The sequence below is a fragment of the Tachyglossus aculeatus genome, chromosome 2 (assembly GCF_015852505.1).
Source record: "Tachyglossus aculeatus isolate mTacAcu1 chromosome 2, mTacAcu1.pri, whole genome shotgun sequence".
Lineage (NCBI taxonomy): Eukaryota > Metazoa > Chordata > Mammalia > Monotremata > Tachyglossidae > Tachyglossus > Tachyglossus aculeatus.
Window position 1 is genome coordinate 133225315 of NC_052067.1, and position 25540 is coordinate 133250854.

Consider the following 25540-nt stretch of genomic DNA (forward strand, 5'->3'; position numbering starts at 1 on the left):
CACCTCATACCCTCCCCAGCGCTTAGAAGAGTGCTTTGCACATAGTAAGCGCTTAACAAATGCCATTATTATTATTATTATTATTTAGAGAATATAGTTTGGAGATTAAATGGGGCATGGCTACAACCAACACTGCTACGCAAATGACACCCAAATCTACATCTCCAGCCCTGATAGCTCTCCCTCTCTCCAGTCTCACATCTCCTCCTGCCTTTAAGACATCTCTAGTTGGATGTCCTCCCGTCACCTCAAACTTAACATGTCCAAAATAGAGTTCCTTATCTTCCCACCCAAACCCAGTCCGCACCTTGACTTTCCCATCACTATAGATGTCACCTATATCCTTGACTCCTCTCTGTCATTCAACCCTCATATTCAAATCCGTCACCAAATCCTGTCTGCCCTGACTTCACAACATCGCTAATAATAATAATAATAATGATAGCATTTATTCATTCATTCATTCATTCAATCGTATTTATTGAGAGCTTACTTTGTGCAGAGCACTGTACTAAGCGCTTGGGAAGTACAAGTTGGCAACATATAGAGACAGTCCCTACCCAACAGTGGGCTCATGGTCTAGAAGGGGGAGACAGAGAACAAAACAAAACATATTAACAAAATAAAATAAATAGAATAAATATGTACAAATAAAATAAATAAATAAATTGAGTAATAAATACGTACAAACACATACACATATATACAGGTGCTGTGGGGAAGGAGATTAGGTGGGGGGATGGAGGGGGGGAGGGGGAGAGGAAGGAGTGAGCTCAGTCTTATTAAGCACTTACTATGTGCAAAGCACTGTTCTAAGCACTGGGGAGGTTACAAGGTCATCAGGTTGCCCCACAGGGGGCTCACAGTCAATCCCCATTTTACAGATGAGGTAACTGAGGCACAGAGAAGTTAAGTGACTTGCCCAAAGTCACACAGCTGACAACTGGTGGAGCCGGGATATGAACCCATGACCACTGACTCCGAAGCCCGTGCTCTTTCCACTGTGCCACACTGCTTCTCTATCTTCTAATATCCACCCTTTACATAGTACTGCTACCATGTTATTACAATCACTATCCTATCCTACCTGGATTACTGCATCATCCTCCTTGCTGACCTTCCAGCCTACTGTCTCTGCCCACTCCAGACCATACTTTGCTTCCTGGATCATTCTTCTGAAAAACATTGGGGACGTATCACCCTGCTCCTCAAAAACTCCACACCATTCATTTTAAAGCAGTCCATCACCTTGCCCCCTCCTACTTCACCTTGCTTCTTTCCTACAGCCCAACTCTCACTCTTCACTCTTCTACAGCTAACCTTCTCACTGTGCCTTGATCTTCTTGCCTGTCTCATCCCAGACCCCAAGTCTATGTCCTGCCTTTGTCCTGAAATATCCTCCCTCCTCTTACCCGACAGACAACTATTCTCCCCTGTTTCAAAGCATTATTGAAGGTCCATCTCCTCAAAGAAGACTTCCCAGACTAAGCCCCACTTTTCCTTATCTCCCACTCCCTTCTGTGTTGCCCTGACTTGCATCTTTAGCTCTTCCCCCTTCCCAGCCCCACAGCACTTATGTACATAAGTTTAATTTCATTTATTTGTATTGATGTCTGTATCCCCCCTCTAGACTGTAAACTTGTTGTGGGCAGGGAATGTCACTGTCGATTATTGTATTTTCCCGAGTGCTTAGTACAGTGCTCTGCACACAGTAAGCACTCAATAAACATGATTGACTGAATGAATAAATGATTACTTCAGAATACTAGATAGATTCAAAGATTGGAGGTCTCTGTGAGAGAACAGGACAGATTTGTGAGGTGTGTGTTCGTGGGAGAGAGAGTAGGTGAGGACGTTGTGGTCTGATGGAAGAATTTCAGAGTTGGTGAGGGTAGAGGCTGTACAGTGACTAGAGACGATGAGAACAAATGTGTGCCCAAATTGGTGTGTGGATGAGGTGGGATGGGGCAGGAACTCACTGGAGTTGAGGACTGAGAGGGAATGGACAGTGGAGAGGTCACTGGCAAAATTGAAGTCCCTAAGAAGCAACGTAGGGATAAGTCCGGTGTTGGCAGGGATTGTCTCTATTGCTGCATTGTGCTTCCCAAGCTCTTAGTACAGTACTCTGCACACAGTAAAGTGCTCAATAATTACAAGTGAATGAATGAATGAGAAAGGAAGAAGAAATGTGGGAGAGGGATCAAATAGTTCAGAAAGTTGGAGGAGGAGCCTTGGGGGAAAATACAATACAACAATAGACAGTGATATTCCCTGCCCACAACGAGTTTACAGTCTAGAGGGGGAAAACAGGCATCAATGCAAATAAATGAAATTACACTTATGTGCATAAGTGTCGTGGGCCAGGGACAGGGGAAGAGCTCAGGAAGCAAGTCAGGGCAGTGCAGAAGAGAGTGGGAAATAAGGAAGAGCGGGGCTTAGACTGTGTCTAGTAACTGGAGTGGGTGGTAGAGGTGTATGAAATGGTCTTCAGAGCAAGGGAAAGAGAGGCATGGGAAGTGAAAGAGAGTGAAGAACTTCTGTTCTTCTTGGCACCTTAGTTTTGGTCTGACTATTCCTGAGTCTCTTTTTCTTGTTTTCTCTGCTTCTGTGTCTAATAGGCTTTCTCTCTCTGTTTCTATCTCTCGACCGACAATGTTAAGGAACTCTCTTCCCTTCCATCTTATGGGAAATTGGATTCATTCATTCATTCAATTGTATTTATTGAGCGCTTACTGTGTGCAGAGCATTGTACTAAGCCCTTGGGAAGTACAAGTTGGCAACATATTGAGACGGTCCCTACCCAAAAGCGGGCTCACAGTCTAGAAGGGGTCCTGGGTGGTCACTCGGAGCTCCCAGTCCTGCTACAGTTTGAAAAGTGGGCAGAGTGTGGCACAATGGAAGCTTGGAATAGTTTGAAGCCTGTTACATCCTCTCACACCTGTAGTTTTTGAATGGGGCCCTGGAGAGGAAGTTCCACTGTGGTACCAATCTCCACAGTGATACACAGCCAACACTAAACCTCTATTCCCTCCCAGAATGCGGCAAGAAGGATATCTCATGGGCTGGGATCATGTGACACCTCCCCGACAGAGCAGGTGGAGGATGAGCTACAGGTAAACGTGTTCTGACTTATCCTTACATTGCTTCTTGGGGACTTCAATTTCACCGATGACCTCTCCAATCAATCAATCAATCAATCAATAGTATTTATTGAGCACTTACTGTGTGCAGAGCCCTGTACTAAGCGCTTGGGAAGCACAAGTTGGCAACATTTAGAGACAGTCCCTACCCAACAGTGGGCTCACAGTCTAGAAGGGGAGACAGAGAACAAAACAAAACATATTAACAAAATAAAATAAATAGAATAGATATGTACAAGTAGAATAAATAAATAGAGTAATAAATACGAACAAACAAATATACATATATACAGGTATATGGACTCTCTGTAGTCCATTCCCTCTCAGTCCTCAACTCCAGTGAGTTCCTGTCCCATCCCACCTCATCCACACATCAATTTGGGCACACACTGTCCAAAGGATGTCAATTTCCTTCATCAAAACAGATCCCGAGAATCAACACAAATCTGTGTGAATCATGGGCAAATGGTTGCTAGGACCAGACATTTCTCTTCCTGTTCATCCTCAGTCACACCCAAACTTTGTCTCCCCAGCAGAACTGGTGATGGCGGCCTGCTCAGGTTGGGGTCTGGTCTGAGGAGCAGACTTCTTTTACTGTCAATTCTCTTCGCCTCTCCCTTTCTCCATGACTATGTTTCTTCTTGAGGACTTCATTGTCCCCGATTACCCTTAAATGTCCGTTTCTTCTTACTTCTCAACTCCAGTGGTCTCCTGCCCCTCCCACCTCACCTACATCCCAACATGGACACGCATTTGATTTCATCATCCTGAGTTCCTGATGATGATTTCATCATCATAAGTTCATCCCCTCAGCTTCTGCTGGGCAACGGGGCTCCAAAGCTCTGCCCTCTCACACGTTTAACCTTGGTCCATCTGACACGTGGCCCGGGCCTTTTTTTCCATGGGAGGCAAAGTGGTCTAGTGGATAGAGCACAAGTTGGAGAGTCAGAGAAGCTGGGTTTTAATCTACAGTGACTAGAGATGATGAGATCAAATGTGTGTCCATGTTGGTGTGTAGGTGAGGTGGGAGGGGCAGGAGATCACTGGAGTTGAGAAGTAAGAAGAAATGGACATTTAAGGGTAATCGGGGACAATGAAGTCCCCAAGAAGAAACATAGTCATGGAGAAAGGGAGAAGGAATGTGGGAGAGGGATCAAATAGTTTAGGAAGTTGGAGGAAGGGCCTGGGGAGCGGTAGGTGAATGTATCTCGTAACTGGAGTGGGCAGTAGAGGCAGATGTTATGAGCTTCAGAGGAAGGGAAGAGAAGAGAGAAGCAGCATGGCTCAGTGGAAAGAGCACGGGCTTTGGAGTCAGAGGTCATGGGTTCAAATCCCGGCTCTGCCACTTGTCAGCTGTGTGACTTTGGGCAAGTCACTTAACTTCTCTGGGCCTCAGTTCCCTCATCTGTAAAATGGGGATGAAGACTGTGAGCCCCCTGGGGGGCAACCTGATCACCTTGTAATCTCCCCAGCGCATAGAACAGTGCTTTGCACATAGTAAGTGCTGAATAAATGACACTTAAAAAAAAAGGAAAGAGAGGGATGGGGGGGTGGGATGGTGCAAAAATAAGATGGGGAATAGAGAGCCAACTCCTCCCCCTTTCCCAGTGTCTTGGGTAGGGAGAAGATGGGGCCCCCACCTTGATGAGAGTAGCACGGAAAACAATAATAATAATACTAATAATAACTATGGTATTTGTTAAGCACTTACTACATGCCAAGTACTGTTCTAAGCTCTGGGGTAGGCTCACAGTCATAATCCCCATTTTACAGATAAGGGAACTGAGGCACAGAGAAGTTAAGTGATTCCCCAAGGTCATGCAGCGGACAAACAGCAGAGCTGGGATTAGAACCCACGTCCTCTGACTCCCAAGCTTGTGATCTGAGGTGAGCCAAGTTTCAGTAATGGCATGGAGGAGCAGTACCTCAGTCAGGAACAGGTCAAGGATGATGGGAAGGTTTGCCATGTCGGAATGGGGGTTCCACAGACCACACTTGTCTGATGGTGTGCGGGGAGGACCCGGCTCAAGGGGAAGGCAGGTGTTGGTTAGGAGTGAGCTGACATGGGCTGACGTCGGAGGAGGGGGATGAGGAGTAGTGTTGAATGAGAGAAGCAGCATGGCTCAGTGGAAAGAGCTCGGGCTTTGGAGTCAGAGGTCATGGGTTCAAATTCCGGCTCCGCCAATTGTCAGCTGGGTGACTCTGGGCAAGTCACTTCACTTCTCTGTACCTCAGTTACCTCATCTGTAAAATGGGGATTAAGACTGTGAGTCCCCCTTGGGACAACCTGATCATCTTGTAACCTCCCCAGCACTTAGAACAGTGCTTTGGACATAGTAAGCGCTTAATAAATCCCATTAAAAAAATGAGAGGGACAGGGATTGGGTAACCAGAGTGATGGGATGGAGAACATATATGGGGAGCTAGGGCATTCAAGAAATAAAGTGTGGAGCTGCAATAGCTACTGTTGGGTAGGAACTGTCTCTATATATTGCCAGCTTGTACTTCCCAAGCGTTTAGTACAGTGCTCTGCACACAGTAAGCGCTCAGTAAATACGATTGATTGATTGATTGATTCGGAGAGCTCAGTGACAAATGCAGTTTCCTGTAGTGGATTGGGACTCAGTTGCTCCCTGCTTGGAGAGTCCCAGGAGTAAATGGGAGAATATTAACAAGTGTTCAGCTACTAATGGGCCAATGTTAGCAAGTGATTAGAGGCCGTCCAGAGTGAATGGGAGAGGGTTAACAAGTCGGTAGTTCATTCCTTCAATAGTATTTATTGAGCGCTTACTGTGTGCAGAGCACTTAATAATAATAATGATGATGTTGGTATTTGTTAAGTGACTATATCTAGTAACTGGAGTGGAGAAGATGGGGCCCCCACCTTGATGAGAGTAGCAGGGGAGACAGTAATAATAATAATGATAATAATAGTAATAGTATTTGTTAAGCACTTACTATGTGCCAAGCACTGTTCTAAGCACTGGGGTAGATACAAGATTGGCAGGTTGTCCCACATGGAGCTCACAGCCTTAATCCCCATTCTACAGATGATGTAACTGAGGCACAAAGTTAAGTTACTTGCCCAAGGTCATACAACAGACAAGTGGCAGAGCCAGGATTAGAACCCACATAATAATAATAATAATAATAATAATAATAATAATAATGGCATTTATTAAGCACTTACTATGTGCAAAGCACTATTCTAAGCACTGGGGAGGTTACAAGGTGATCAGGTTGTCCCACAGGGAGCTCATAGTCTTCATCCCCATTTGACAGATGAGGTAACTGAGGCCCAGAGAAGTTAAGTGACTTGCCCAAAGGCACATAGCTGATAATTGGTGGAGCTGCGATTTGAACTCATGGCCTCTGACTCCAAAGCCCGGACTCTTTCCATTAAACCAAGCTGCTTCTTTAGTTGTTAAAGGGAAGTCGTATGTCCTTTAGTGCCCGCCCCCATTAGCAGCCCCTATCTGGAATACCAAGAATCTGGGTTGTAATTCTGGGTGTGCAGTTGTCTGCAGTGTCAGTTAAGGCAAATCACTAATTTCTCTGTGCCTCAGTTACCTCATCTGCATATGTAAAATTGGGATTAAATCCTACTCCTTCTTATTTAGCCCCATGTGGGAGATGGACGGAATCCATCCTGATGATCTTTTGTCTACTCCAGTGCTTAGTACAGCGCTTGTGTAATAACAAGTGCCATTAAAAAGAAAAATAGACCAATGCTTTCTCCTTGGTGGGTCTTCAGGTTCAGGTCTCTGTTCTATTTCTTTGGTGAGATTCATTCATTCATTCAGCTGTATTTATTGAGTGCTTACTGTGTGCAGAGCACTGAACTAAGCGCTTGGGAAGTACAAGTTGGCAACATATAGAGATCTTAGGGTCCTGGTATGGTAAACCCGGTGTGACCAGGGATTGTCTCTCTTCATTGCTGAGTTGTACTTTCCAAGCACTTAGTACAGTGCTCTGCACACAGTAAGTGCTCAATAAATACGTATTTATTTGTATAAATGATACATATAAATATAAATAATATAAACATATTTTTAAATGTAATTTAACTTTTAATTTAAAAGTAATTAAATTTACTTTAAATTAATAAATTTAAATAAAATATTTGCATAAATTATACATATAAATGAATGAATGAATGTATGGAGGGGTTGGAGGGAGGTTGGGATTAGTGGTGGGAGGGAGAGAAATCAGAAATCAGGAAATCTGGGTTCTAAGTTCTGGAGAAGCAGCATGGCTTAGTGGATTCTAAGTGGATTCTAAGTGGATTCTAAGCTGCTTCTCTGTAGTCCAACTGTAGAACACGTAGTCCAACTGCCCAAACTGGAGGCCGGCCAACCCGGGGGTTAGGAGCAGCCTGGAGAAGAGCCAAACCCAGGTAGGCAGACGGCGACGCCACCTCCCTCTAGCATCTCTGGACTCCAACTTTGAGGAAGAGACTATTGGGTCCTTTTATTTTTAATTGCATTTGTTAAGTGCTTACTATGTGCCGAAAACTGGGGTGGGTAAAAGATAATCTCGTCGTGGACCGAGAATGTGTCTGTTTATTGTATGGTACTCTCCCAAGCTCTTAGTACAGTGCTCTGCACACAGTAAGTGCTCAATCAGTGCAATTGAATAATAATAGTAATAATGATGATAATAAAATAGTAATAATAATTTACCATTCTATTTATTTTATTTTGTCAATATATTTTGTTTTGTTGTCTGTCTCCCCCTTTCTAGACTGTGAGCCTGTTGTTGGGTAGAGACTGTCTCTATATGTTGCCAGCTTGTACTTCCCAAGCGCTTAGTACAGTGCTCTGCACATAGTAAGCGCTCAATAAATATGATTGATTGAATGAATGGACAGAGCACGGGCCTGGGAGTTAGAAGATTAGGGGTTCTAATCCGGGCTCCACTACTCATCTGCTGTGTGACCTTGGGCAAGTCACTTAACTTCTCTGAGCCTCAGTTCCCTCATCTGTAAAATGGGTATTAAGAGTCTGAGCACCATGTGGGACAGGGACTGTGTTCAACCTGGTTAATTTGTATCTATTCCAGTGCTTAGAATAGTATATAGTATAGTGTAATATAGTATAGAATAGTGCCTGGCACATAGTAAGCACTTAACAAGGACCATAATTATTAAGTTCTCATAAAGCCTATAGCTGGCTAACATGGGCAAAGACCACATATGCACTTCAAGATATGCTAAATTTGTTTTTCTCCCACTTGATCACTGTACTCTGTGTCGGAGGGAGAGTATGAGAATCTTTACTGGTCAAGCCACTATTACTCTAATCAAATCCCATGCAATACTTCTTGGTTCTGAAGGTAGAGACTTTTCTGATGTTCCTGTCAAAAGACTCCATTGTTCCTGTAGTACAGAGTACTTGCACTCGAGAAGCTTAAATTCCACTGCTTTTGTAAAATATGAGAAAAAAAATAAGAAAATTGTGTGGCGCTTTTGGAGCTGCTTCCTGAACGTCTCCTGTGCCTCATATGTTACAAAAATCACATCCAGTGTCCACCCTGTGGACCAGAGCCACATTGTGATATTGAGAATATCTGGTTAATGACATTTTTTTCAGTAACGAGCTAAGAAGCACTCTACTACTACTACTACTACTACTACTACTACTACTACTACTAATAATAATAATAATAATAATAATAATAATAATAATGATGGTATTTGTTAAGTGTTTACTATGTGTGAAGCACTGTTCTAAGTGCTGGGGTTGATACAAGGTAATCAGGTTGTCCCACGTGGGGCTCACAGTCTTAATCCCCATTTTACAGCTGACGTAACCCCCAAAATTTAGGTGATGTATCATCTCACACTCAAGGAAGCCAGTAGCATAACAAAAAGCATATGTATAGTTTTTTTTTCCAAATCTGTTAAGCACTTACTGTGTGCCAAACACTGGACTAAGCACTGGGGTGGATTCAAGATAATTAGATCGGACGCAATCCCTGTTCTTCATGGAATTTGCAGTCTAGGTAGTGGAGAACAGGATTTAATCCCATTTTACAGTTGAAGAAACTGAGACACAAAGAAGTTAAATTACTTTCCCAAGGTCACCTAGCAAACAAGTGGCAGAACCTGCGTTTAGAATCCATGTCCTAGGACTCCAAGGCCCGTGTTCTTTCCAGTAGGCCACACAATTTCTCCTTCTGGCAGGAAAAAAGATAAATACTGTAGCAGAATTCCATTACCTGGGAAATACACTGAGGAGTGGAGCAATTATAGGCAAGAAAGTAGAAACTTGAAACACAAAGGCTAGCACATACCATTGACTGAGAGTTAGGAAGTCCCTGAGGTAAGGTAGGAGGGGAGAGCTAATTGATTGCTTATATCAATCAATGGTATTTACTGAGCATTTACCGAGTACAATACATTATTCTATGTGTACACACCCCAGTCATCCTAGTGCCTGTATCACATGCCAGGAGGCTTGGTTACCTGTTCTTTCAGATTAACCTATTCCAGACATTTCTTCTGCTTTCATATTCTCTTTCCTTATCTCATTCTGTCTTCCTTTCCATATCTCTGGATGCCTTTGACTTTATTACCTGTCTTTCTTCTCTTACTTTCCTTAGTCTGTCCCTCCTTGTGTCTGTTTTTCAGGGTCTTCTTTTTCTCTTTCTCTCATTTCTCCACCTTTGAAGTATTTCTCTTTCCTCAGTCCTTCTCTGTCTTTCCCTCTCTAGCCCTCTCTGTCATGTTTATTTCCCTCTGTTCTCAGTCTCTATCACATTATGCCTTCTCTCTGCTTCTAATAATAATAATAATGATGATAATGGCATTTATTAAGCGCTTACTATGTGCAAAGCACCATTCTAAGGGCTGGGGAGATTACAAGGTGATCGGGTTGTCCCACGGGGGGCTCACAGTCTTAATCCCCATTTTACAGATGAGGTAACTGAGGCACAGAGAAGTGAAGTGACATGCCCAAAGTCACACAGCTGACAATTGGTGGAGCCGGGATTTGAACCCATGAACTCTGACTCCAAAGCCCATGCTCTTTCCACTGAATCACGCTGCTTCTCTATCCATACTGCTTTCTCTCTTTGATTGTCGCTGTATGTTCTTGTCTCTTTGGATCTCCTACTGTCTTTCCCTCTGATTCTGGAGCTATATCTGTTTGTCAATATGTTTCTCTGCCTTTTCCCCTCTTTGAATCTAAGTCTGAGTCTCTTGATTTCTGATTTTCTCTTTTTTTGATTCTGTGTTTTTCACACTCTTTGACTCAGTCTGTCTGCGTTTTTCTCTATCTCTCTTTCTCATCTTATTATGCTAGGGAGCCCTATTCCCTTCTGTCCTTCAGAGGGAATAGTTGGAGTCCTGAGGTGGAGACCAGGATTCTCCCCCAATCCTGCTATAATAATAATAATGATGATGGCATTTGTTAAGCGCTTACTATGGCTGATGCATTGTTCTAAGCGGTGGGGGGATACAAGGGGAACAAGTTGTCCCACGTGGGGCTCACAGTCTTAATCCCCATTTTACAGATGAGGTTACTGAGGCTCAGAGAAGTTAAGTGACTTGCCCAAAGTCACACAGCTGACAAGTGGCAGAGCTGGGATTAGAACCCGAGGCCTTCCCAGACTGAGCCCCTTCCTTCCTCTCCCCAACGTCCCCCTCTCCATCCCCCCCATCTTCCCTCCTTCCCTTCCCCACAGCACCTGTATATATGTATATATGTTTGTACATATTTATTACTCTATTTATTTTACTTGTACAAATCTATTCTATCGATTTTATTTTGTTAGTATGTTTGGTTTTGTTCTCTGTCTCCCCCTTTTAGACTGTGAGCCCACTGTTGGGTTGGGACTGTCTCTATAGGTTGCCAACTTGTACTTCCCAAGCGCTTAGTGCAGTGCTCTGCACACAGTAAGCGCTCAATAAATATGATTGATTGATTGATTGATCGATTGATTGACTTCTGACTCCCAAATCCGTGCTCTTTCCACGGAGCCACGCTTGCTATGTTTTGGGCAGTGAGGTGGGCAGAGCCGGGCGTGATGGTGTCTTGAGTTGGCTGTCACACTGGAGTCCTCCAGTAGAGTGGAGGCTTGTTACATCCTCTCACACCTGTTGATTTTTGCACAGGACTCTGCAGAGGAAGTTTCACTGTGGTACCATATATACCACAGTGATACATGGCCTACACTAAACCTCCCTCCCCTTCCCTCATGTCATGAGCTCATGACATCTCATAGTCTGTGGTCAGGTGACGTCTCCCTGAGAGGGCAAATGGGGTATGGATGTTACCCAGGCATATAATGACTACCTGAGTGAACCACCTGTCCGATGTTGAGGAGAAGCAGCGTGGCTCGGAGAAGCAGCATGGCTCAGTGGAAAGAGCCTAGGCTTTGGAGTCAGAGGTCATGGGTTCAAATCCTGACTCCACCACTTATCAGCTGTGTGACTTTGGGCAAGTCACTTAACTTCTCTGTGCCTCAGTTACCTCATCTGTAACATGGGGATGAAGACAGTGAGCTCCCTGTGGGACAACCTGTGGGACAACCTGATCACCTTGTTAACCTCCCCAGTGCTTAGAGCAGTGCTTTGCACATAGTAAGTGCTTAATAAATGCTATCATTCCCCCTCGTCCCCCTCTCCATCCCCCCCATCTTACCTCCTTCCCTTCCCCACAGCACCTGTATATATGTATATATGTTTGTACATGTCTGTTACTCTATTTATTTATTTTATTTGTACATATCTATTCTATTTATTTTATTTTGTTAGTATATTTGGTTTTGTTCTCTGTCTCCCCCTTTTAGACTGTGAGCCCACTGTTGGATAGGGACTGTCTCTATATGTTGCCAACTTGTCCTTCCCAAGTGCTTAATACAGTGCTCTGCACACAGTAAGTGCTCAATAAATATGATTGATGATGATGATGATGATGATTATTGAGTGGGGTGATGCTGTGCTGCCAGGGAGAGTCCCAGATCCCAACTTGGAGTGCATCCACAGTGCCCAGGAGGAAGGGGAGGGGCAGGAAGTTTCAGCTTTCCTAGGGGGTGGTCAATGCAACAAGGAATTTTTGTTCTCCAAATCCACAGCAGCAGGATAAGGGAGTATCCACTGGAAGGTTGGAAGGTGCTTGGGGATATGCAGCCTGGGGAGCCACAGGTGGGAGTGCTTGGTTGCAAGCTTGCTGCAGACAACCCTGGGAAGGGGGTGGTAGGCTTGTCCCCATCGCCTCTGTGCCTGACTCTGTCCTAAAGCAGTGGCAGCAAGAGGGGTACAAGAACTTTGGGAATATTGAGTAGGGCATCCCACAAACCTACAGGAAAGCAATGAGAAATTTGTACATGATAAAATGTACACAAATCTTGTCCTTTGCGAATCTCCTGAATTTCATTTTGTACGTATGTTAATGGAGCAGAAAAAAAGAAAAGGGATAGAAAGTTTCTAAAACTGATACTGAGTGAACAATAAATATGAGATAATAATGATGGCATTTATTAAGTGCTTACTATGTGCAAAGCACTGTTCTAAGCACTGGGGAGGTTACAAGGTGATTGGAGGGTCCCCCGGATGGGGGCTCACAGTCTTAATCCCCATTTTACAGATGAGGGAACTGAGACACAGAGAAGTTAAGTGACTTGCCCAAAGTCACACAGCTGACAATTGGTGGAGTTGGGATTTGAACCCATGACCTCTGACTCCAAAATCCGGGCTCTTTACACTGAGCCACGCTGCCTTCTGGGGCTAGCTACAGGGAGCTTGTGGAGAAAGGCCTCCCTCCCCCTCCCCTAGATTCCCAGGTCCTTGCTTCTCCTCCAGCCCCACCACAGGCCGGTGCCAACACTATGAGCATGTTGTTGGGTAGGGACCATCTCTATATGTTGCTGACTTGTACTTCCCAAGCAATTAGTACAGTGCTCTGCACACAGTAAGCACTCAATAAATATGATTAAATGAATGGCTACCAGTGCCTACCAATCAACCTACGCATCAGGCAGAAACTCCTCACCCTCGGCTTCAAGGTTCTCCATCACCTCGTCCCCTCCTACCTCACCTCCCTTCTCTCCTTCTCCAGCCCAGCCCGCACCCTCCGCTCCTCTGCCACTAATCTCCTCCCCGTGCGTCATTCTCGCCTGTCCCGCCGTCGACCCCCGGCTCCCGTCATCCCCCTGGCCTGGAATGCCCTCCCTCTGCCCATCCGCCAAGCTCACTCTCTTCCTCCCTTCAAGGCCCTACTGAGAGCTCACCTCCTCCAGGAGGCATTCCCAGACTGAGCCCCCTCCTTCCTCTCCCCCTCCTCCCCTTCTTCATCCCCCCAACCTTACCTCCTTCCCTTCCCCACAGCACCTTTATATATGTATATATGTTTGTACGCATTTATTACTCTATTTATTTTACTTGTACATATTCTATTTATTTTATTTTGTTAACATGTTTGGTTTTGTTCTCTGTCTCCCCCTTCTAGACTGTGAGCCCACTGTTGGGTAGGGACCATCTCTATATGTTGCCAACTTGTACTTCCCAAGCGCTTAGAACAGTCCTCTGCACACAGTAAGCACTCAATAAATACGATTGAATGAATGAATGAACACCAGAGATCTCGGTTACATTTACTAGTCTTCTTGCACGTATTCTTAATCAATCAGTCAATAATGATGTTTATTGAGTACTTACTATGTACAGAGCACTGTACTAAGCATTTGGGAGAGTACATTACCACAGAACTATTGGACACATTCCCTGCCAGTTCAAACACCTTTCCGAAGCTCTAGTACTTGCCCCCAACCCCAGGATGCTCTGTTCTTTTCTGAAGGTGTCCCAGGGGTCATGTTCCTCTGGTCTTTTCTCCCCATCAGGGACAGGAGCCTTCCATCTCTGGAGTTCAAGCCTTCGGACTCTGAATTTTCAGAATATCTCTGTTGCACTGCATTCTCCCAAGCACTTCCGGCAGAACTTTGTACACAGTAAGTGCTCAATAAATACCATTGATTGACTGATTGATTGACATCTTAACCCCCATCTGGGGTGCTCTACAAATCCCTCCCTGTGCATCATTTCTAGGTCACAATTCCAAGCTATTTCAGTGTCCTGCTCTCCCAGGGGTCCAGCTCCAACATCAAGTCCTCCAAGTCCTCAAGTACTTCCTTAGGGAAGCAGCATGGCTCAGTGGAAAGAGCCCGGGCTTTGGAGTCAGGGGTCAGGGGTTCAAATCCCGGCTCTGCCACTTGTCAGCTGGGTGACTTTGGGCAAGTCACTTAACTTCTCTGGGCCTCAGTTCCCTCATCTGGAAAATGGGGATTAAGACTGTGAGCCCCCCGTGGGACAACCTGATCACCTTGTAAACTCCCAGTGCTTAGAACAGAGCTTTGCACATAGTAAGCGCTTAATAAATGCCATTATCATTATTATTATTATTATTAAATAGCCTAGGACTTCAACCACCAACTCCCTGGCCCCTCGACTTGCTTTCCAGTTATTCTTTCTGATTGGCTTGGTTACAAGATAATTCCAGATAAGATGTTAATTAAATTTCCCAGGACTGTAGTGCCTAGAGCACAGGCCTGGGAGTCAAAAGGTCATGGGTTCTAATCCTGGCTCTGCCACTTGCCTCCTGTGTGACCTTGGGCAAGTATCTTCACTTCTATGAGCCTCAGTTACTTCATCTGTAAAATGGGAATTGAGATTGTGAGTCCCATGTTGGGCAGGGACTGTGTCCAGCGCTATTTGCTTTTATTCACCCCAGCTCATAGTATAGTGCCTGGAAAATCGAAAGCACTTAACAAATATTATTATTATTATCATTATTGTTGTTTGGGTTCCTCTATCCCCTCCTCATTGTGGAAGCTAGTTGGAATGGCCACCTCAGCATCCAACCTTAAAAAGTGATCAGTCTGTTACATTCACCCCACATTCTCCATCTTGCCACTTCTCACCTTGCCCCCTTTAAACTAGTGTGCTTAACTGTGTGACACCATAGTTTTCTGCACCCCCAGCTTCCTGATGCTCTGCCCAAAAACCCCAAACTTTGAACCTCCTCACTCAGGCAGTGTCCAGAAATGCAAGATCGCTGTCAACTGTTTTTCATTACCAACTCCACCCTCCATTCCCAGTTTCTCCTGCCCCATTCCTGCCCCTTCCATCACATGGCTCTGAGGGAGACCTCTGGGAATGAAGACGTGACAGAGAGAGAGGAAGGGAAGGATAGACAAATGTTAAATGAATGTGGGAGGGACAGTTTGGAGTCCAGGTGTGGAGGAACAGGGAAGCAGCAGGGCCATGGGAGCTATGGGCGTGGGGATGAAGAGAGGGTAATAATAATAATAATAATAATGATAGCATTTATTAAGCACTTACTATGTGCCAAGCACTGTTCTAAGCACTGGGGAGGTTACAAGGTGAACAGATTGTCCCACAAGGGGCGCACAGTTTTCTTCCCCATTTTACAGATGAGGGAACTGAGGCACAGAGAAGTTAAGTGACTTGCCCAAAGTCACACAGCTGGCAATTGGCGGAGCCAATTTTAGCCGGGGTAGGGACTGGGATGAGGAGGCAGAGGAGAGGGAAAGTGGAGGGCGGGGTGAGTAAAGTGAAACACATTCTAATGGCTTACCTGGTGACAGTGGCTTAAAAGGGAGATTTCTCGTGAGCTGGCCAGTAACAGCTAGACATTACTTCCTCTGACATGTTGTTCTTCAGCAGCGGTGGCGGCATCCAAAGCAGCTTCCTGGCATATGATACTAAGCGCTTAGTACAGTGCTCTGCACATAGTAAGCGCTCAATAAATACGATTGATTGATATGATACAGTAGGGATCGAGGGGTTTATGCCTGGGCCTTCACCCACTTCCCCTCACTGTGAACGTGGCAGATATACCGGGCCGTGTCCTCTATTCTCAACCTATCCATCTGCAGGTACACCTGGCTTTTGGAGTTGTCTCTGGAGATGATGAATCTTCCCCTCACTGCATCTGCATAATTTTTGTTACCCCAGGCACTGATGCTGGCAACGAACTCAAGGGACTTTCCCGGAGCCTCCCGGTACCAGTTCATAGTATAGCTCCCAAAGTTGAACCCTGAGGCCTGGCATGAGAGACGCAGAGATTCCCAGAAGTATTTCACGCCTCTTCCAGACTCCACCAGCCGCACCTGACCCTCGGATCCTGGAAAGGAAAGCACAAACATTAGCCATCACCAAGGGAATCAGTGCCAGTCAGGAGCAGTCACAACCTCACAGATAACCCCACCTCACAGACAAACCTATCTCATAGATAACTCTAGTTCATGGCATTAAAACATACCTGTGAGAGCCAAGAGCAGCCAGAGCAACTGGACCTGGACCAGCATGCTGTGGCCAGGGCCGGGGAGAGGACTATGAGAGGTGAGGAGGCCTGCCGACAAGTCACGGTTCAGGGGGAAGTCAAGGCAGTAATATCTGGAGGCAGGGGGGCAGGAGAGGGGAGGTGGAAACAGGAGCCAATAAACCATCAGCTCAGCTCTTCCTCATTCTCACCTCCCTCTCTCTGCCCCTCACCCCAACCTGAGGTTAAAATTGGGCTCATGCCAGCTCAGGACTCCTCTGTGGGAATCTGAACCAGGCAGGGCAGACCCTCAGTCCCAAAGATCATGGATAAACTCTGGACCCAGGACTCTGTTCCAAGGGCCAAGACTGTGGTTTGGTCTGGGCTTCTTCTTGGCATCACCCGGTGTAGAAATCAGTATTCAACCTCTCACCTTCCCCTGCACCCTCGCCCAGGATCACCATGTGAGCCCGCTGTTGGGTAGGGACCGTCTATATGTTGCCAACTTGTATTTCCCAAGCGCTTAGTACAGTGCTCTGCACACAGGAAGCACTTAAAAAATATGATTGAATGAATGAATGAATAGTAGTAGTAGTAGTAGTAGTAGTAGTAGTAGTAGTAGTAGTAGTAGTAGCAGTACTAGTAGGTCTTTCCAGAAATTCATTTGTATTACACACTGAAAAATTAATACACAGATGAGATTTAGTCATGGTCCCTTGCCCCTAAAGGCTTCACAATCTTAGAATAAGGAGGAGAGGAGACATATTTTTAAGGAAGGGCAAACAAAAATAAAAAAGACATAAGCTACAATAAACACAAAAGGAGTGAAAGGACTTCAGACTCCTCACAACTCACAGCCCCACAATTCAGGAAGTTTCAGCTGCTGCCACAGTGGTGACCTTTCCAATGTTGTAAAAGGCGAGAAGGCCTCGTGCTGCCTTTGGTCGCGCCATTCCCTGAGCAGAAGCAGGCTCAGTGGGAGCCCCTGGGGTCATGGGTGAAGGGCAGTCCCTTTCTGCATGGTTGGGCCCAAGGGTCAGGAGTGTGGGGAGCAAGGGAGGGCTCACATGAGCCTCCAGACATGTCCTCCCCAAACTGGCTCCAGGAAGGTGACCAGTTCTCACCCACATGGACAAAGCCCGGCTGCCCAGGCAAGGACAGAACTCCTACAACAGACGGAAGTAGGGAAGGAGGAGGGGGAAGGAAAGAAGATGGACTGTGAGTGCTGGTTAGTTAAGTTCTAGTTAGAGAAGCAGCGTGGCTCAGTGGAAATAGCACAGGCTTTGGAGTCAGAGGTCCTGGGTTCGAATTTTGGCTCCACCAATTGTCAGCTGTGTGACTTTGGGCAAGTCCCTTCACTTCTCTGTGCCTCAGTTACCTGATCTGGAAAATGGGGATTAAGACTGTGAGCCCCCCGTGGGACACCTTGATTACCTTGTAACCTCCCCAGTGCTTAGAACAGTGCTTTGCACATAGTAAGCACTTAATAAATGCCATTATTATTGTTATTATTAATTAGTTGTAGTTGTAGACTGTTAGCTCATCTTCTAGAAGTAGGGAAGGAGAAGGAGGAAGGAAAGAAGATGGACCCTGAGTTGTAATTAGTTGTAGTTGTAATTGTAGACTGTAAGATCATCCTCTAGAGTGTAAGCTTGTTATGGGCAGGGAATGTGCCTGTTTACTGTCGTATTCTTCTAAGGGCTTAATACAGTGCTCTGCATACAGTAAGCACTCAATAAATGTATTGAATGAATGAATGAATTAATGAATAGTTGCACAGTTTGCAGAAACAGCTGCAACCAATCACTGGAGTTTAGCTATTGTTTGTAGAGATCAAAGGGTAAAAAGGCAGAATTTAACACTGAGGTGTTAATGCTATGTGAAACAGGAAATAACACTGAGGCATGTAGAAAAGGGGGAGAGGGTTAGTTGTTTTTATCTTCATTTTTTATGGTATTTGTTAAGTGCTTACTATGTGCTTACTACTTACTATGTACAGTTCTACATAGAACTGTAGAAGCAGCATGGCTCAGTGGAAAGAGCCCGGGCTTTGGAGTCAGAGGTCATGGGTTCAAACCCCGGCTCCGCCAATTGTCAGCTGTGTGACTTTGGACAAGTCACTTAACTTCTCTGGGCCTCAGTTACCTCATCTGCAAAATTCCAAGCCCATGTTCTTTCCACTAGGTAACACTGCTTCTTCTGAAAAATTTACAGTTCATTAGGAGAGACCAGGCAGTATACAGTCACAAAAGAATAGAATAGAAACTTGATGAGAGATTTTTTTAAAAAATGCGGTAGAAAGAGAAAGAAGAGTCTGGAGGCAGGGGGGTTAGCTAGGAGACTGTGACAGTGGTTTGGTTCTGAGGTAAGAGGCGGGTCTTGCTTCACTGTAGTGGCTGAAAGAGGGAAGAGTTATAGAGAGACACATGAACTTGTTAATGATGTGCATCTAGCTTTATTTCTATTTATTCTGATGACTTGACACCTGTCCACATGTTCTGTCTTGTTGTCTGTCTCCCCCGTCTAGACTGTGAGTCCGCTGTTGGGTAGGGACCGTCTCTGTATGTTGCCGACTTGTACTTCCCAAGTGCTTAGTCCAGTGCTCTGCACACAGTAAGTGCTTAATAAATACGATTGGATGAATGAATGAATGAGGAACAGGGAGGCAGCAAGGCCATGGGGATGGAGAGAGTGTAGGGACTGGGATGAGGAGACAGAGGAGAGGGAGAGTGGAGGGCGGGGTGCGTAAAGCAAAACACATTTTAATGGTCCACCTGGAGACAGGTGGCTGAAAAGGGAGATTTCTGGTGAGCTGACCAGCGACAACTAGACATGACTTCCTCTCACATGCTGTTGTTCAGCAGTGGTGGCGGCAGCCACAGTAGTTTCCTGGCATCTGATGCAGGAGGGATCGAGGGGTTTATGCCTGGGCCCTCACTCGCTTCCCCTCACTGTGAACGTGGCAGATATACCGGGCCGTGTCCTCCACTCTCAGCCAGTTCATCTGCAGGTACAGCCGGCTATTGGCGTTGTCCCTGGAGATGGTGAATCGACCCTTGACTGCATCCGCATAATTGGTGTTACTCCCATCCCAGGAACTGATGCTGGCGACAAATTCACGAGACTTTCCTGAAGCCACCCGATACCAGTTCATAGCATAGCCCCCAAAGTTGAATCCTGAGGCCTGGCAGGAGAGACGCAGAGACTCCCCTGCATATTTCATGCCTCCTCCGGACTCCACCAGCTGTACCTGACCCTTGGATCCTGGAAAGGAAAGCACAAACATTAGCCGTCACCAAGGGAATCAGTGCCAGTCAGGAACAGTCACAGCCTCATGGATAACCCCACCTCACAGACAAACCTATCACATAGATAACTCCAGTTCATGGCATTAAAATATACCTGTGAGAGCCAAGAGCAGCCAGAGCAACTGGACCTGGACCAGCATGCTGTGGCCAGGGCCGGGGAGAGGACTATGAGAGGTGAGGAGGCCTGCCGACAAGTCACGGTTCAGGGGGAAGTCAAGGCAGTAATATCTGGAGGCAGGGGGGCAGGAGGGGGAGGTGGAAACAGGAGCCAATAAACCATCAGCTCAGCTCTTCCTCATTCTCGCCTCCCTCTCTCTGCCCCTCACCCCAACCTGAGGTTAAAATTGGGCTCATGCCAGCTCAGGACTCCTCTGTGCAGAGGCCTGTGGGAATCTGAACCAGGCAGGGCAGACCCTCAGTCCCAGAGATCATGGATAAATCAATCAATCAATCAATCAATCGTATTTATTGAGCGCTTACTATGTGCAGAGCACTGTACTAAGCGCTTGGGAAGTACAAATTGGCAACACATAGAGACAGTCCCTACCCAACAGTGGGCTCACAGTCTAAAAGGGGGAGACAGAGAACAGAACCAAACATACCAACAAAATAAAATAAATACGATAGAAATGTACAAGTAAAATAAATAAATAAATAAATAAATAGAGTAATAAATATGTACAACCATATATACATATATACAGGTGCTGTGGGGAAGGGAAGGAGGTAAGATGGGGGGATGGAGAGGGGGACGAGGGGAAGAGGAGGGAAGGGGCTCAGTCTGGGAAGGCCTCCTGGAGGAGGTGAGCTCTCAGCAGGGCCTTGAAGGGAGGAAGAGAGCTAGCTTGGCGGAGGGGCAGAGGGAGGACATTCCAGGCCCGGGGGATGACGTGGGCCGGGGGTCGACGGTGGGACAGGCGAGAACGAGGTACAGTGAGGAGATTAGCGGTGGAGGAGCGGAGGTTGCGGGCTGGGCTGGAGAAGGAGAGAAGGGAGGTGAGGTAGGAGGGGGCGAGGTGATGGAGAGCCTTGAAGCCCAGGGTGAGGAGTTTCTGCCTGATGCGCAGATTGATTGGTAGCCACTGGAGATTTTTGAGGAGGGGAGTAATATGCCCAGAGCGTTTCTGGAAAAAGATAATCCGGGCAGCAGCATGAAGTATGGGTTGAAGTGGAGAGAGACACGAGGATGGGAGATCAGAGAGAAGGCTGGTGCAGTAGTCCAGACGGGATAGGATGAGAGCTTGAATGAGCAGGGTAGCAGTTTGGATGGAGAGGAAAGGGTGGATCTTGGCAATGTTGCGGAGCTGAGACCGGCAGGTTTTAGTGACGGCTTGAATGTGAGGGGTGAATGAGAGAGCGGAGTCGAGGATGACAACAAGGTTGCGGGCTTGTGAGACGGGAAGGATGGTAGTGCCGTCAACAGAGATGGGAAAGTCAGGGAGAGGGCAGGGTTTGGGAGGGAAGACAAGGAGCTCAGTCTTCGACATGTTGAGCTTTAGGTGGCGGGTGGACATCCAGATGGAGATGGCCTGAAGGCAGGAGGAGATGCGAGCCTGGAGGGAGCGGGAGAGAGCAGGGGCAGAGATGGAGATCTGGGTGTCATCAGCGTAGAGATGATAGTTGAAGCCGTGGGAGCGAATGAGGTCACCAAGGGAGTGAGTGTAGATTGAGAACAGAAGGGACTCAAACTCTGGACTCAGGACTCTGTACCCAGGGTCAAGACTGTGGTTTGGTCTGGGATTCTTCTTGGCATCGCCCGGGGCAGAGATCAGTATTCAACCTCTCACCTTCCCCTGCACCTTCACCCAGGATCACCATGTGAGCCCGCTGTTGGGTAGGGACCATCTCTATATGTTGCCAACTTGTACTTCCCAAGCGCTTAGTACAATACAGTGCACACAGTAAGCACTCAATGAATACGATTGAATGAATGAATGAATACTAGTAGTGGTAGTAGTTGTAGCAGTAGTAGTAGTTCTTTCCAGCAATTCACTTGTATTACACACTGAAAAATTAATACACAGATGAGATTTAGTCATGGTCCCTTGCCCCTAAAGGCTTCGCAATCTTAGAATAAGGGGGAGAGGAGACATACTTAAGGATGGGCAAACAGAAATAAAAAGGACATAAACTACAATAAACACAAAAGGAGTGACAGGACTACAGACTCCTCACAGCTCACTGGCCCATAGTTCAAGAAGTTTCAGCTGCTGCCACAGTGGTGACTTTTCCGATGTTCTAAAAGTCGAGAAGGCCTCGTGCTGCCTGCCTTTGGTCACGCCATTCCCTGAGCAGAAGCAGGCTCAGTGGGAGTCCCTGGGGTCATGGGTGAAAGGCAGTCCTTTTCTGCATGGTTGGGCCCAAGGGTCAGGAGTGTGGGGAGCAAGGGAGGGTTCACACGAGCCTCCAGACATGTCCTCCCCAAACTGGCTCCAGGAAGGTGACCAGTTCTCCCCCAAATGGACAAAGCCCAGCTGCCCGGGCAAGGACAGAACTCCTACAACAGATGGAAGTAGGGAAGGAGGAGGGGGAAGGAAAGAAGATGGACCTTGAGTTCTAGTTAGTTGTAGTTGTACTTGTAGACTGTAAGCTCATCCTCTAGAGTGTAAGCTTGTTATGGGCAGGGAATGTGCCTGTTTACTGTTGTAGTCTTCCAAGTGCTTAGTACAGTGCTCTGCATACAGCAAGTACTCAATAAATGTATTGAATGAATGAATGAATAGTTTTGCAGTTTGCAGAAACAGCTGCAGCCAATCATTGGAGTTTAGCTATTGCTTGCAGAGATCAAAGGGTACAAAGGCAGAATTTAACACTGAGGTGTTAATGCTATGCAAAACAGGAAATAACACTGAGGCATGTAGAAAAGGGGCAGAGGGATAGTGGTTTTTATCTTCATTTTTTTATGGTATTTGTTAAGTGCTTACTATGTGCTTACTACTTACCTATGTACAGTTCTACATAGAACTGTAGAAGCAGCATGGCTCGGTGGAAAGAGCCCAGGCTTTGGAGTCAGAGATCATGGGTTCAAACCCCAGCTCCGCCAATTGTCAGCTGTGTGACTTTGGGCAAGTCACTTAACTTCTCTGGGCTTCAGTTACCTCATCTGTAAAATGGGGATTAAGACTGTGAGCCTCCGAGGGACAATCTGATCACCTTGTAACCTCCCAGCGCTTAGAACAGTGCTTTGCACATAGTAAGAGCTTAACAAATGCCATCATTATTATTATTATGTGCCAGGCAGTGTACTACATGCTGGGGTATATACAAGCTAATCAGGTTGGACAAAAACCCTGTCAATCAGTCAATCAATCGTATTTATTGAGCGCTTACTGTGTGCAGAGCACTGTACTAAGCACTTGGGAAGTACAAGTTGGCAACATATAGAGACAGTCCCTACCCAACAGTGGGCTCACAGTCTAGAAGGGGGAGACAGAGAACAAAACCAAACATATTAACAAAATAAAATAAATAGAATAGATATGTACAAGTAAGATAAATAAATAAATAGAGTAATAAATATGTGCAAACATATATACATATATACAGGTGCTGTGGGGAAAGGAAGGAGGTAAGATGGGGGGAGGAGGAGAGGAGACATATTTAAGGAAAGGCAAACAAAAATAAAAAAGACATAAACTACAATGAACACAAAAGGAGTGACAGGACTTCAGACTCCTCACAGCTCACAACCCCACAGTTCAGGAAGTTTCAGCTGCTGCCACAGTGGTGACCTTTCCGATGTTCTAAAAGTCGAGAAGGCCTCGTGCTGCCTTTGGTCACGCCATTCCCTGAGCAGAAGCAGGCTCAGTGGGAGCCCCTGGGATCATGGGTGAAGGGCAGTCCCTTTTTGCATGGTTGGGCCCAAGGGTCAGGAGTGTGGGGAGCAAGGGAGGGCTCATACGACCCTCCAGGCATGTCCTCCCTCAACTGGCTCCAGGAAGGTGACCAGTTCTCACCCAAATGTACAAAGCCAGGCTGTCCAGTTAAGAAGAGAGCTCCTAGAAGCAGTGTAGCTCAGTGAAAAGAGCACGGGCTTTGGAGTCAGAGGTCATGGGTTCAAACCCCAGCTCCACCAGTTGTCAGCTGTGTGACTTTGGGCAAGTCACTTAACTTCTCTGGGCCTCAGTTACCACATCTGGAAAATGGGGATTAAGACTGTGAGCCCCCTGAGGGAGAACTTGATCACCTTGTAACCTCCCCAGCGCTTAGAACAGTGCTTTGCACATAGTAAGTGCTTAATAAATACTATTATTATTATTATTATTATTTTATTATTACAACAGATGGAAGTAGGGAAGGAGGTGGGGGAAAGAAAGAAGATGGACCCTGAGTTCTAGTAAGTTGTAGTTGTACTTGTAGACTGTAAGCTCATCCTCTGGAGTGTAAGCTTGTTATGGGAAGGGAATGTGCCTGTTTACTGTTTACTGTTGATTACTGCATCAGCCTCTTCTCTGGTCTCCCATCCTCCTATCTCTCCCCACTTCGATCCATGCTTCATGCCGCTGCCCGGATCGTCTTTGTACAGAAACGCTCTGGGCATGTTACTCCCCTCCTCAAAAATCTCCAGTGGCTGCCTGTCAACCTACGCATCAAGCAAAAACTCCTCACTCTCGGCTTCAAGGCTGTCCATCACCTCGCCCCCTCCTAACTCACCTCCCTTCTCTCCTTCTCCAGCCCAGCCCGCACCCTCCACTCCTCTGCCACTAATCTCCTCACCGGGACTCATTCTCGCCTGTCCCGCCATCGACTCCCGGCCCACGTCATCCCCCTGGCCTGGAATGTCCTCCCTGCGCACATCTGCCAAGCTAGCTCTCTTCCTCCCTTCAAAGCCCTACTGAGAGCTCACCTCCTCCAGGAGGCCTTCCCACACTGAGTCCCCTCCTTCCTCTCCCCTTACTCCCCCTCCCCACCCCTCCCGCCTTACCTCCTTCCTCTCCCCGCAGCACCTGTATATATGTATATATGTTTGTACGTATTTATTACTCTACTTATTTATTTTATTTGTACATATTTATTTATTTATTTTACTTGTACATATTTATTCTATTTATTTTATTTTGTTAATATGTTTTGTTTTGTTGTCTGTCTCCCCCTTCTAGACTGTGAGCCCGCTGTTGGGTAGGGACCGTCTCTAGATGTTGCCAACTTGTACTTCCCAAGTGCTTAGTACAGTGCTCTGCACACAGTAAGCGCTCAATAAATGCGATTGAATGAATGAATGAATGTTGTATTCTTCCAAGTGCTTAGTACAGTGTTCTGCATGCAGTAAGCACTCAATAAATGTATTGAATTAATTAATTAATTAATAGTTGCACAGTTTGCAGAAACAGCTGCAGCCAATCACTACAGTTTAGCTATTGCTTGCAAAGATCAAAGGGTACAAAGGCAGAATTTAACACTGAGGTGTTAATGCTATGCGAAACAGGAAATAACATTGAGGCATGTAGAAAAGGGGGAGAGGGTTAGTTGGTTTTAATCTTCATTTTTTATGGTATTTGTTAAGTGCTTATTATGTGCTTACTACCTACTATGTACAGTTCAACATAGAACTGTAGAAGCAGCATGGCTCAGTGGAAAGAGCCCGGGCTTTGGGGTCAGAAGTCATGGGTTCAAACCCTGGCCCCACCAATTGTCAGCTGTGTGACTTTGGACAAGTCACTTAACTTCTCTGGGCCTCATTTACCTCATCTGTAAAATGGGGATTAAGACTGTGAGCCCCTGAGGGACAACCTGATGAACTTGTAACCTCCCAGTGCTTAGAACAGTGTTTTGTACATAGTAAGCACTTAATAAATGCCATCATCATCAT

At 46.1% G+C, this 25540-nt stretch overlaps 1 protein-coding gene across 1 annotated transcript in view; it reads right to left on the reverse strand.

The window, feature by feature from the left end:
• The window catches only part of LOC119947267, a 68764-nt gene extending 48893 nt beyond the window's left edge, over positions 1-19871 (reverse strand). The window contains exons 1-3 of the mRNA XM_038768888.1: positions 19826-19871; positions 19376-19687; positions 9505-9516 (exon numbers count right to left, since the gene is read on the reverse strand). Coding sequence (XP_038624816.1) covers positions 9505-9516; positions 19376-19687; positions 19826-19871 — 370 coding nt within the window. The remainder of the gene's footprint in view (positions 1-9504; positions 9517-19375; positions 19688-19825) is intronic.
• Positions 19872-25540: the final 5669 nt, after the last annotated feature.